The 14,226-nt window shown below is 38.3% G+C and overlaps 1 protein-coding gene across 3 annotated transcripts in view; it reads left to right on the top strand.

Moving 5' to 3' along the window:
- The window catches only part of LOC121928490 (NADH-cytochrome b5 reductase-like), an 18,898-nt gene extending 4,672 nt beyond the window's left edge, over window positions 1-14,226 (top strand). Inside the window, exons 3-7 of one of the 3 annotated variants that reach the window (XM_042463269.1) lie at window positions 2,642-2,790; window positions 4,442-4,529; window positions 7,850-7,954; window positions 9,587-9,790; window positions 11,029-14,226. In XM_042463269.1, coding sequence (XP_042319203.1) covers window positions 2,642-2,790; window positions 4,442-4,529; window positions 7,850-7,954; window positions 9,587-9,790; window positions 11,029-11,232 — 750 coding nt within the window. In that variant the 3' untranslated portion in view covers window positions 11,233-14,226. Of the gene's footprint in view, window positions 1-2,641; window positions 2,791-2,820; window positions 3,256-4,441; window positions 4,530-7,849; window positions 7,955-9,586; window positions 9,791-11,028 lie in introns of those variants that run through there. The other 2 variants (XM_042463271.1, XM_042463270.1) reach the window with 2 other exon arrangements.

The raw sequence follows: 14,226 nt of genomic DNA, 5'->3' as shown, positions 1-14,226 counted from the left end.
TTCAATATGGTAACTGTATATATTCATGTATAGGTCTAGAAAATTTAGTTTAAAATTGACACAAAAAACCTGGGTCAACTTATCCATGGGTTAAGTTCTGCTTTAACTCATACCAAAAAACCCAATCATGCCTTTCTGAGCAGAGAGGGAAAAGGCAAGAACTTAGTCCATCCCAGGAGTAACAAAAAGTACCACTGATCACTGATCACTTATTTTCTGAATACCTGGATGAAAAAAGGGTGGCAGTGATAGCTCTCAGGGGTACTGAGAGGAACTGGGCTTTGCAAGTTTTGAATTAGACATTTGTGTATGTTTGTCAGTTTTTCTATGTTAAAATCAGGCAAAGTTATCACGTTAAAGGCTATAATCACTGCTAATGTCATCATTTTCTCTATTGTGCCTTTTCATCCTTTTTAACATGTGCCCATTTTCTTAGCCCTGCCCATGCCTGGTTGCCTCCCCCACACATTGCACAATCATAATTTAATGCAGTTCCTTTCTCATCCACCCAACCTGAGGGTGAGCACATTTATGCCTATTTTGTAAGTTCTTTGGTATCATTGTCCTTTGCTTCAGTCTTTACATCCTTTGTAAGGGGATGTAAGTTTGCACCTAAGTTTTACTCTCAACTTATCCATGGGCCATATCAAAATTAATAATTTTGGCCCCAAAACTTGTCCTGGACTTAAACATGCGATCAATTTACAGTTGAGTATATATGGCAACTGAAATGTTTAGGTATCATTACCTATAAGAAGCACAAAAAAAAAAGGGGGGGGTAATTGAAACTGGGGAACAGTTCCTGTCAAATATTCCTAATACTGAAGAACATTTTCATTTTTCACACTTCAGTCTTTTCCCATTTTTACTCCTTAGTCTTGTAAAATTTTGTCAAACTACTCAACATCTGCTGAAATGGAAGACAAGCACTAGCCTCATAAATGTATGTGTCTTCAAGTTGCCTGTCAACTTATAGTGACTTCATGAATTGCGTAGGCTTTCTTAGCAAAGAAAGCTTAGGCAAGGTAGTTTTGCCAGTTCTCTCCTCTGATATGTAGCCTACAGCACCTGGTATTTGGCAGTCTCTCATCCAAGTACTAGTCTTGGCTGATCCTGCTTAACTTTCAAGATCAGATGGAATCTGGTGCCTTTAGAGTATTCCTGCTCTTAAAACCCCAACATCCTTTCTCAGCTATTCCTCCAATAAGCAATACTTAAATGTACAATTGGCCCTCAGTATTTACGGATTTCTTATCCATGGATCCAACAACCCACAGCTTTAAAATATTTAAAATATATATACAAATTTCCAAAAGCAAACCTTGATTTTTCTATTATATATAAGGGACACCATTTTACTGTGCCATTGCATTTAATGAGATTTGAGCATCCATAGGTGTAGGTATCCACAGGGGCTCCTGGAACCAAACTCCAGTGATACCAAGGGCCCACTGTATAATGTTGCTTAATGAAGGAATATCTGAGATGGGATACTGGGGACAGAAGCTGCAGTTTTGCATACATTTACTGTGGCTTAAACCTCATTGCATATTGTGGATCTTATCTTTGCAGAAACATGTATAAGATTCTGCTAAGAGCTTGGGGGGGGGACATAAGTGAGAGGCAAGGAAGATAACAAAATCAGCATACAGTATATTTTGTCTGAAATGAGAGAAGCATGGTATCCATTTCCATCGATTTCCATTAGCCACCAATTAATGTAGGCATCAACATTTTGTGTCCTTGTAGGTATTGTTGAACTGGGACATTTAGTATTCCTCACACTGGTTTTGCTGGCTTAAGCATGGGAATCATTTCCATCAGCCACCAATTAATGCAGGCATCAAAATGTTGTGTCCTTGTAGATATTGTTGAACTGAGACTCCTAGTATTCCTCACCATTGGTTCTGATGGCTAGGACTGCTGGGAGTTGCAGCCCAACAACCTCTGGAGGGCCATATGATTCTGACCCCTGTCTTGCTATGTGGTGGCTGAGACAGAGACACATTCCAATCTGGTTTGTGAGAAACTGAACCAGGAGGAGGTAAGGAACCTGGAGGAAGGAGGCTTTTAAAGGCTTCAAAGAAGCGAGGAAAAAAAAAACTTTTCCTGTCATTGGTTCATCATACTATGAGAGGTTTTACCCATATAGTTTGTTTGTTTGCTATTAATAGAGGTATTTAAGACATGGAAGTTCTATTGAAAAGAAATGACAGAATATAAAAGTAAAAAAATTTGTTGTAAAAAGGAAAAAAAAGGAGAAAAATTAGAATTGGGCAGAAAATTGCTTCCTGTTTCATCTCCTGCAACATCTTGCCATATAATTTGGATTGTTGCAGAGTGCTTCTACTACTTGGATGTTGATGTGTTTTTGGTTTCTCATTTTCCAAAATCATTATCAGCAAAAGCATTGTCAAGTTCAGAATTATACAAATCTGAAAAGGTCCAAGGATTTAAATGATGATTTCACAAAAAATAATTTATTGAATTATGATTTGTAGAAATATGATGTTCAAACCTTTTTTAAATTTGCAGTACCATGTTTCACTAGCGTTATAAACATACACATTTTGATGTTTTTTTTAAAGAGAGGGGGCCTTGTTTTGTTTGAAATAGTAATTATTTATTGTTGCTCTTGCAGAGTACCAATTCAGAACTCACTCCAGAAACATTTACAGCTTTTGTCATTAGCTCTGTGGAACAGCTGACAGAGGACACCTACCAGTATACATTTGAATTGCCTGGATATAGCAGGCTGGGCTTGAGTTTAGGACAACATGTTGTGCTAAGGTAGTGTGCTACATTTCTAGTTAAACAGGCCATGGTACACAATTTAATTTGCATTTTTCTTGTTGTTCTACAAAGAGTTCATGCCAAGTAAATCATAATTTCTGTGCTTCCAAAGTGATTTTGTTGAAAGGACTTGTGAGCTCATTGAGCTTATTAGGTTTGTTAATTTTATGGTATATGCTACCCTGTAGTTGGTCTTTCCTTCAGTTTCAGTTGTGTTGGAGGTAGAATTAACTGGGGTAAGAAAACCAATTTAGAGAAAGAAAAAGAGTGAAAAATAAACGTATGTTAGGATGATCGCTGTGCACTAACTCACAAGGACAATATGTTAACTTTCTTTTATCCTCAGGCAGTTAAACATATTACAGTGCAGAACCACCTCTCTAATAATTTACATATTTATTACTTTTGTTTTTCTCCTTATTATCATGAGCTCAGATTTTACCTTCTCATTACCTCTGTGAGGTAAGTTGAAATACTGTCAGTCACTGAACAATATAGCTAAACTCCAGAACTACCTGGTTCAAGTTTACCATGTATGTCCATTCCATCACACCAACTACCTAAATGGCCAGTAGGCCACTCAAAAGAGTCAGATGAATTAAATTGCTGTCTGCAGAGAGTAACATTGTTGTGAAGGTTAAACAGTGAATTCTGGTCGCATAGCTTTATTTTAGTTAATGCAAAGAACCATATTGAACTGAAAAGTTGTCAGTTGTTAATTTGCTGTTGACTGTTTGTGGGGAAAAGGTGATTAATTCTTCTCAAGTCATTTTTGACTTTTTAAGATTACTGTGGCAAGTCACCAACACTATGACAGAAGCAGTTCATTAGATTAAATCACCATATTTTTTTGTATTGTATTTGATTTTGCTGTTACCCACCTCAATCCTCAAAAGGGAGAGGTGGGATGCAAATAAATAAATAAATATGTTGTTGTTGTTGTTGTTGTTGACATGGTAGACCAAGTACAGTTTTTCAAACCTGTTTCAAACCTGCATTTTTGGAAAAATGATATAGAAATGCAACCAGTAAATGGCAGTAGATATCAGAAGTAAGCTAGAAACACGCATATTTCCGGATCTTCTCAGCCATGCACTAGTCCTAGGTTGATATTAAATCTACCTGCATTTGGGAGCACTCTCAAATTTCAGATATGAGGTACCATTTGTTGATATTATTTTAACATATTAATTAGCTTTTTAAAACAACTGTAAAGAGATCAAATGAAAGCCTTTTTCTGGCCCAAATCTTTCATAATCCTCCTCTTTATAGTTCTCTGTTTCTTTTCTTTGTGAGCAGCATAGCTATACCGCACAAGTACCTAGGCTGGCTGTGTGGTTTATCTGATCACAGAAAAAGGAAATATTCTTAAGAAAGAGTGGCATGGCAATGTGAGCGAGAGAAAGCTGAGGTTATTTCAGTCCCTTGGATCTCTGTGATTGCATAATGGGAGGGAATAATCTATTGTATTATTTGGCAAAGGACAGCCCATGAGGAAGGAGGAAGGATACCTGCAGTGCTTTTCACACGCAACCTTTGCTGAGAGAGCAGTACTCTGCTGATAAGAATTGTCAGGGATTCAAATCAGGATTCCCTCCCTCTATCTTCTTTTTCTCTCACACGCTCTCTTTTTTCTTCCCTTCCTTAGAGGACTAATAAATGGCTTGGAGGTTCAGAGAGCCTATACTCCAATTTCTCCTGTGAATGCTGAAGGGTACTTTGAAGTTTTAATAAAGGTAAATAGCTGCCTTTGTTCTATAGATGAACAGCTTGACATAGGAACTGTATCATCTTCTACAGCAGCTGAGTGCTTTACTTTGTACTTTAATAACTAGAGGCCTGTCGTCAAAGATTTGGCTTGTTACACCTAATCAATATGTGAGATTCTGTTGTTCCCTGCTTTCCTTGAACCAAGACTAGGTCTACAGTTGCAGCAAGGTAACAGGGTTGTTTCAGACGAAACCAAAATATTCTCTGTTAAAAAAAAAAATTTTTGCAAATTGTTGGGGGGGGGTGTGTGTTAAATGTTAAAATATGTGAAACCCTTCTCCTTGATGTATAATTTGCTATATCGAGTTAGTTACATGGGGGGCATTTTAAAATGTGGCATCACTTCTGCAATCTGAAAGAAGATTTTACATTTTGCTGCATGTCCAGAGCAGGTGCCATTCATTCTAGATAAAAGCACAAATACCACAACTCAATTTAGTGTAAAATAAGCTGAGTGTCCTTAAGATAGCACTTGAAATATGTAGGACTGCAGCATCTCATGTTTGTGAGCGGTTTTCTATACCTGGTGAGGTCTTTCCTGTACTCTCCACTTGTTCACTACCTCAACGTGCTTACTAGTGCTGCTTTCTATTTGTAGTTTGTAAGTGAGTGGTATTACTGAAATCCAAACTGTGCACCACTGTACAGTCTTTCTGAGCAACATAGACCCATCTGTCCTGGCAGAAACTTGTATGCCTATAAGTTACCTCTTACATTGTTCCTGTATCTGAAGGCAGAGAAACCAGATGAACCCGCACTGTAGGGGATAGCTGTGGTGACTGCAGTGCAAGGAGTTCCATGTGGAAAAACACGGTTTTTAGGATTAGTATCAATCAGCTGACAAGGCAGTCAGTGATTTCTATGTGAGACTAAGTGATCTATTGGTTGCAGCCTCTGACTCATCCTTTTCAGAAGGAATGTTGACTAATTTAATCTCAATGTAAGGATGACTTATTTAAATAATTTCAAGCCTAGGAATATCAAAATCAAGTATATCTTTCTTTTCTTTTTTGACACCTTCTAGGGGAAGACAGATTTCACTCTCACTCTGAACCCTCAAACACTATGGCCTGTTACAGACTGCCAAAATAAAGCTGCTTCGGGTCTCTTTGGAGGTATGCTATTTAAATGACGCATGGGTCCTAAGAGTCCGGAGGTCACGCCAAAGCCACACTCCAGTCCTAAGCACTGGAGTGAAGCTTTGGTGCAGCTTCTGGATTCTTAGGGTGCATTCATCATTTAAATAGCATACCTCCAAAGAGACCTGAAGCAGCTTTATTTTGGCAGTCTGTAACAGACCTAAGTCTTCCTTCCAGACAGGTCACACAGAACCCTCATTTTGCCCCCTGCTCACCCCCCAGGAGTATGTGCTTTTCAAGGTTTTATCATTGATTGTGTGATGAATTATACTCCTTTTGAGATGTGTATAGCTTTTATGAGACACTTGTGGGTGGATCACTTCATCATTATTGTGGCAATTGGAGGGGGGAAATGCTACATTTGAGCTACATTAATATGTTGCCTTTATAGGTTGACTGTGAAATTTCATATATGCTTGCTTATTACACACAAGTTTTGCATTTCAATAATAGTAGTAATGATTGTAATAACACCTTCCCTTTATATAGAACCTTTCATCCCAAAAGGAACCATAGTTATTCTCTGGCTGTAACAAAAGAGATGGAACACCCATCATAAAGCACCCATTTGTATAACTTGCTCTGTAGATTGTAGTGTATTTCTCACTATTCAGGCAATTTTTGGAAGTACTATATTATTATTATTACTATACAATCCAAGTGCTGTTCAGACGCCCCTGTGTCCCATGATTACGGCACTGCATTTCTGATACTACAGTTAAGTGCGAGTGAGTGGCGATTTTCTGCGCTTAACCCTCCCTTTGAGTGATTCTATAATGTTATGGTGTTTTTTGGCATAAAACCTGGCATAGAGGTTTTCTCTCCAGGAGTTTCTCCTCTTCTGTTTACAAGAATTCATTGTAAACCAGTTTGGTCATTGCTCCATTAGAACGAAGAAGAAACCTGTTCATTCCTAAATATAATATCTCTCCTGCAAGCAATATTTTAATGCATGGGAAATGTGTCACTGACTCTCCATGCCTTTAATTTAATATAGCCATCTGCCTTGTCTTCATTGTGTGTAGAGTTGCCAGTATTTTTAGCTGACTCTGTCCCTCTGTTTTAGCAGCAACTTAACATACAAACATTTAGCAACAAAAGTATTTTATGGATTGAGTGAAGTGATGAAAAGTATTATTAGTTTCTGTGTTATAAACAAGAGGCATCTGATAAATAGATCCTAGAGCATAAAAGAATAGGCAATAAAAACATTTGTCAGGCTTCAGACTGCAAGACTCTTTGCTTTTCTATGACAGACACATTTGTGACAGACTTGGAACTTTCTTCTGGAAATAGCTAATTTTTGTATGTCGTTGCCAAAGAAATAGGAGGAAGACAGTGTCAGGTTGACAGCCTTAACTGTGGATATCTCACTTGATTCCTAGTTCATACAAATGTTTTTAACAGTCATTTTTATTGAGAAAGTTTGAAAGCTTTTATTGTGTGACATATTGTATTACGTAATCATAGATGAAAAAGGTGAGATTTACCAGATCTGAAACAAATTACCAAAAGGGCAGTGTTCATTTGAATTTCACTGCTCAGATCACTCCTTTGCTTGTTTTAAATGCCTAGAGGTCCACAATATATGAATGATTTCATGCCATGGGTGCTGTTTGGTACATGTGCTCGGTAAAATTCCTGTTTGCAACATTACTTGTAGTCAGAGCACGTTTAAAAATGTGGTTTAGTGAGCGCAGCCATGATACAAAACATGGACTGCATCCACATCACAGAAATAATCTAGTTTGACACCACTCTGCTTTGGCTCAATGCTACTGAATTCTGCGAATTGTAGATTGCTGTGGCACCAGAGCTTTCTGACAGAGAAGGCTAAATGTCTCACAAAACTGTAATTCCCAGAATTCCATAGCACTAAGCCATAGCAGTTAAAGAGGCATCAAACTGCATTATTTCTTCAGTGCAGTTGCAGTCATGAATTATTTTTGAGTGAGGTAATATGCCCAAACATTAAACATCAGTAGCTAAAGAATCATATCTAAATATTTGTGTGCTATTCCTTATATGTATGTTTTTCCAACTGATTTTTTTTAATGGTCTAGCAGAAGTAACATGAATTGGCTTTTTAACCTTGAGTTTCTCTCCTAAAATGTTTATATTTATTTACTTTGTGCTTTTTTTACCAGTGCTATGAGGCTGGGCTGATGTCAAAATATGTTAAATCCTGGAAAGAAGGGGATGTGGTTTTTTGGAGGGGACCTTTTGGAGGTTTTCCTTACACAGCCAATAAGGTAAGACATATAATAGGCAACAAAAGGTGAAGATAATAGTTTCTTCATTTTAGTTTAGAAAATGAAAAAACAAAAGAAATCACACTCCTTTTATGAGGACTGGTCAACTCTTATTATGCTACCTTTACCTCACATTTGCCCATACATTTGTCCATTACAAGAATTGGTGATGTAGAAAAGTTTTTTCATGTAACCATGTATTCCAAACTCCAGTCCACCTTTTTTCCTCCAGGTTTAAATCTCCGGTCTTCCAGAAAGCAGCTATTTCAGTTCTTGCAGCAGCCAGAAGGGAGGCAATGAGGTTTCTGTGCTTCAGAGCATTGTTTTCTTTGGTATACAAATGGAGTAACAAAAGTGCAGGACAGAAATTGATGGTTTGTTTGGTAATAAGTGAAATCATGTTTATGACCATCCAAAAACTTCCTAACTTTAAGACATTTTATCCACATTTGGAGCAAGGAGCTAGTATGTTTGCATCCCCACCAGCATGATGATGAGATATTTTAAAGCTATTTTTGATAACTGGGAGTTAAATACCATCTGTGGATTGTTTTAAAGTATTCTCTCTTTTGTGTTGGCTGATCTGACTGATAAGGAGTAAGAGGACCAAATATGGAACAAGTTTCAGTCAGTAATATTCAACCTAGCTGCCAAATTCAGCATATAATGAATTGTCAGGATTTAGTGTTCGCGGAAATTCTCCTTTTGCTGACAAGCAGGCAGCAAAAGAGTAAACTTGGTCAATTTGAAACCATGTAGTACTAATATGTTGCAGTTGAACAGAAGGAGAGTCCTTAGTTTTAGGTTTTCCACCCATAAATAGAACTTTAGCATGGTATAGTCCTTGATCTCTCTCCATTCTTTGAACTGACTAAATGCATCTAGCATATAAAAACTTGGATGAAGTAAGAAAGGCCTCAGACGGGAGGGATCAGGAGCCAAAACATACCTCCAGTTTTGCCATATAGTTAATGAATGACAGAGAAATAGTTTTTGTAAGTTTGTGAGTGATTTTCTTGAGACTGTGGAGAAGATGAGGTTGAATTTGGGTGAGGACGGGAATGCGCCACCATAGGAATCCATAGGATACCAGCATAGGCAGTTTTTCCTACACGGGGCGGGGGGGGGGGGCGAATGGATCCCCCACGTATAGGAAGGGCCCACTGTATTTCATGTGAGAGAGAATTCCTTTTAAAGATGGTCCTTATTATTTGTTGTTTTTTATGTATTTTTATCAAAATAGTATATGGATATATAAAAATGTACCATGCCATTAATTAATCTGGTGCATCTTCTTAGTTGATTAAACGTTTTCACAGAATTAATGTGCCTGAGTACAATTTAAAGGTTGCAGTCCTCTTAGTTCACTTTTTATCTCACCAAAAAGTAGATGGAAATTGCAGAGGTAAAATGCAACAATGACACATTAAATAAAAATTGCCTCAGCTATGTATTATTTATCCAAAATGAAAAGTTTAAAAGATGTTTGGAAAATATTCAGACTTTGACATCATCATCATCATCATCATTATTATTTGGACTTTAAGGTAAAAAAAAATGACAAATTAGCATCATAAATTCATTCATTTCCAGTTATTAAAACAGATTTTTCATGTTCTGCATTCCTTTTAGTATGGCGAACTTTTTATGCTTGCTTCTGGTACTGGACTGGCACCAATGCTTCCTATCATTAAGTATATCACAGACAATGAAGATGATGAAACATTTGTGACTCTAGTGGGCTGCTTCAGGAGTTTTGAAAATATTTATTTGAAGTCTCTTCTTCAGGAACAGTCTCAATTTTGGAATATAAGGACATTTTATGTACTAAGCCAGGTAATATTCTAATAAGAAATGCTGGTTGTACTTCTTCCTATACTTGTATGATAGTGTAGAAGACATTATGTACATGAGCATTCTACTATGGGGATTACAACTGGTTCACATGCAGAAAAATCCGGGCTCAGTTTTGGCATCACCAGGTGAAGCAGAGTCCCTCTTTAAAAATTAAACCCCTCTATAATTCTGACTTTATCTATAATATGAATGCACACACACATCATACTAAACTATGATTTGTTGCTGAATTCTAATTTGTTATAAGACACAAAATGCATGGCAGGTAATCATAGACACCATCCTGTCTTTCCTATTTCCAGTTTACTGTATTTATTTTCTGGTTCTTTTGTCACCTCCTGTTCCAAGGTGGGCAGATAGAGAAACAAAGTGAAAACAAGTCATGGTTACAGGTTGAGGCATCATGTCAAACCTAACAAGCCAGAGTTTTCAGGCCAACCCCCACCCATGGATTCATGTTGTGGTTTGTGGTTAACAAATCATGGGTGGTTGGCAGAAATGGCTTCACACATTATGAAATGGATCTCAACAAACAATATGTTGCCTTGTAGTGACATGTAAGCATGATCTATAGTTTTTACATTTTTTGCAGTCACAAGATTGGGATTGGAAATTATTAGCCAGGAAGAATAAAATTTTATGTTTAATGTCTCTTCACTTGATTTAAAAGAAATTAAAAGTGATGGGCCTTGTGACTAGTTTTAGCCAGGTTTGGGCTGCTGAAGAGTATACAGTGGGTCCTTGGTATCTGCTGGGATTTGGCTCCAGGACCCACCCATCCATGTGGATACCAAAATCCATGGCTACACAAATCTCATTATATACAATGGTATATATATAAAACAGCAAAATCAAAGATTGCTTTTTGGAATTTTATGTGCGCATGAATATTTTCAAACTATGTTTGGTTGAATCCATGGATGCAGAATCCATTGATACGGAGGGTTTGTTGTACTTTTATGCAGCAGTTCATGAAGAACAACAAGACCATTGCTCATTAAAGCTTCCATCCCATAATTTAAGAGATGAGTCTTCCATTCAGTCCGTCAGTTGAACAATGAAAGAATATGCACAGATCACTCTCAGTGAATTTATAGATGAAATATTCTCAGTCCACTAGTGGATTTTGACCTTTCCAAATCTCCTTTAATAGATTTAGTGTTGACTGTATTTTCTGACATAAGTTTGCAAGCATCTTGTGTTTTTTGCCTCTTCAGGAACATTCACTTGAAAATCTGCCATGGAGCTTTCGAGAGAAGACACACATTGGTCGAATAAATGAAAACTTGATTAAGAGTATGATGAAAACATGTAGAAAACAACCTTTTGTACTGATATGTGGCTCAGTGACATTTAATGAAGATATGGAAAAATATTTGAAAGCTATTGGTCTTGGAGAAGAATCATATTTTATATTTTAAAGACCTTGAAGTAAATAATACATCTTTCCTGCAAACAAGCTCAGTTCAGTTTGTGTTAACAATTTTCAAAACAATCCCATAAATTAACAACTAATAATGTAAGGCCTATAATTTTACCTGTTTCAGGGGATAGTGGAGAGAATATCAAGCTATAAGAAACCTTTAGTGTGATCTAATTAATTATTTTTATTATTATTATTATTATTATTGCAGTACCTTCAAGTACAGTAGTTTCCAACTTGTAATGATGTTAAGGAAAACCTATCATGTCATTTTCCTGGCAAGGTTAGTTGAGAGGGGAATGGACATTGCCTCCTTTTGGGGCTGGAAGAGTTTTTGCCATTTGCTCAAGGCCACCCAGTGGGTTTCCTTGGTAGAGTGGAGATTTGAGACTAGTTTTCCTAGATCCCACTAGCTCTCCTAATAAATATACATAATGGAAAAATTCATTGCATTTTGGATTAGCCATAACTGCAACTTTAACAGAAACATGCATCAAGCTGTGTGACTGTCTGTTCTTCTCAGCATAAAAAAGTCTATGATCGTTTGACCAGGATCTAACAGAGTTGGTCCACTGACCAAACTGCTTCTGCCAAGAGATCTGGAAGAGGTTAAGAAAGAGCCAAAACAAACTGTCTAGAAACCCCCGGTGCTTTGGGGATGTGGTGTATGCATGACACATGCCCCAATGTTGCCCAGAAGCCACCCGGGCTGCCCACACGTACGGCGGCTTCATGGCACTCCGGCCACATGCCACAGGAGAGCCATAAAGTCACAGCAGGGAGGGAAAAACAGCTTTTTGCCAGCTCAAAAAGGAGCAGCATTTTGCCACTTCTTTTAGGACTGACAAAAAGCCAGATTGGAGCTGTGGCATGCAGTTGCCACAGCCCCAACCTTTCTCTCTCACAGGCGGCTTCAAACCACCTCTTCGGGGCAGTCTGTTCTACTCCAACGTCCCAGTAGTTGCTCCCTAGTGTGACATAGAATTTAGGCCTTCATCTACAATATATGGGAGCATTATAATTCAATGTCAGAACAACTGCTTTGAATGGCTACGTTCCCAGCTTCACTCTGTGGTCTCTTCACTTAAGAGATCTTTAAATGGTAGACTAGTATTCTGCCTCATTACAACAAAGCTTCAAATGAAGTCTTTTGAACAAATGTTGCTAAGAAAAACCCGCCATAGGGTCACCATAAATCAGAAATGACTTGAAGGAACACAAGAAGAAAAAAGCAGATCCATTTACCTCATATTTGTAATGAGAAGCTACCCATATCAGTTCCTGAGGAACATGGACGCACAATTTTCTCCCTTTTGCAGTGCTGTGAACACTGGAAACAGGGAAGCATATGTATAAGGCAGCCAGTGCATCTATGCTTTTAATGATCTCACAGCAAATAGGAATTCAGCAGGTACAACTGCAAGCCAGGAAAAACTTTCCCTGGTGCATTTCTGCTTGTGTCCCAAACACAGTCTATGCAACCAGTCAAAGGCTGATAGCTACACAGTTGATAGCCAGCAGCTAATGAGCAAGCCCAGTCACAGAGTAGTTCACAATTCTGCACTTACTTTACTTTATAATTACAAGCCTTAAGTCTCAAACAGAGTTCAGCAATGTCCAAGTCAGGTACACAGCATCTAGAGTCAACAAACACAATCTAGATCAAGCACAGAGTTCAGGAATGCAACAGACAGCTAAGTAGATCAGGTAATCTCCAACAATTCCTGAAGGGCAGGACTGGAAATTTATAGATCAGCAACTCAATGCAGCTGTTGGTCAGTTAATTGCTGCATCCTATAAATCCTCTGAGACCGCATCAAGCCCTCTCATTGTTGTCTCCATTTAGCCAAGGTAGGTAGGGGTAAATTGTCTTCTATATCGTAATAATATTCTTTGCCAGAGCTGGTACTGCACTCTGATCTATCTCTAAAAAATGTAACTCTGGAACCACCTGGACTGGTTCAGCAGCAGGTCCACTGCTTCAGAGTCCATGTCCTTGAAGCAGGGTATGACACCTTGCCACATACTCTTTAAAAGTTTAAAAATTCAAGCAAAAAAGATTGAACCAAAGGTGAAGAATTAAAAAATTGAAAGGTTATTTGGGGGAAGGAGGCAGAGCAGGGAGGGAGAAATAATCAAAGCGTGGGACAGACTATCCCAAAAAGATGGTCTCCTGGTTTGGTCCATGGGGAAGCCACAGCAAAAAGCGGGTTTTTGCGATGTCATAATGGTGCTGCAACATGCAGATGCTATGCATCCGGCATGTAACAATGGTGGTGCCCATCTGTACTGGAAGCGCCACCCCTCGCATGTGATGAGGGCGTCCTATCCCGTCCATCTGGACCAAGCCTAAGAGAGGTAAAGCGCTCACTGGTTGGGTTTGGTTTGACTAAAAATCTGCAGAAAGCCTATTGTGGGGAGAGGTATCCAGGAAAAGTATTTCTTGAGTTCAACAATCAGACACCAGATGATTAAGGAGAAGAGTGGGATATCAGGCCACATAGGTAGTAGAAGCCATGATAATCCAGAATCTGCCCTTAAAAAGTGATAAACCTATTAATGGGGGCTTTCATCCTCTTTAAACTACCCACCTTGTTACAACAGTTTGGAAGTCCAGAAGAAAGTGAAACAGGCTCGAGGACACTCACTCTCTCCACTTCATCGTGGAAGCTGTCACAACCAATTAGGCAACTCTAGCAAGCTTAACGAGGGCACTACTGGCTCCTGATACCAGGTTTCTGCAATTTCACTCCATTAGCACACCTGCACTTTGTAAGTTTTTACGTGCTGTGTACCTATAACCATCCAAAACACAATTCTCTCATTAGGTGAGTGCTTTGAGTATGAACTCAAAAAGTTTAGGCTGTTTAGCACTTTTAGGATGTTCTGGATTATATATAGCATCTTATGTATTTGAAAATTACATCACAAGGGAATTGATAAGTTGTGAGGCTACAAAGCAATGCATAAAATAAAGCACTTTTTAAATGTA

The sequence above is a fragment of the Sceloporus undulatus genome, chromosome 4 (genome assembly GCF_019175285.1).
Source record: "Sceloporus undulatus isolate JIND9_A2432 ecotype Alabama chromosome 4, SceUnd_v1.1, whole genome shotgun sequence".
In the NCBI taxonomy this organism is placed as follows: domain Eukaryota; kingdom Metazoa; phylum Chordata; class Lepidosauria; order Squamata; family Phrynosomatidae; genus Sceloporus; species Sceloporus undulatus.
Note: the sequence above shows the minus strand (reverse complement) of the source record. Positions and strands in the feature narration are given on the sequence as shown.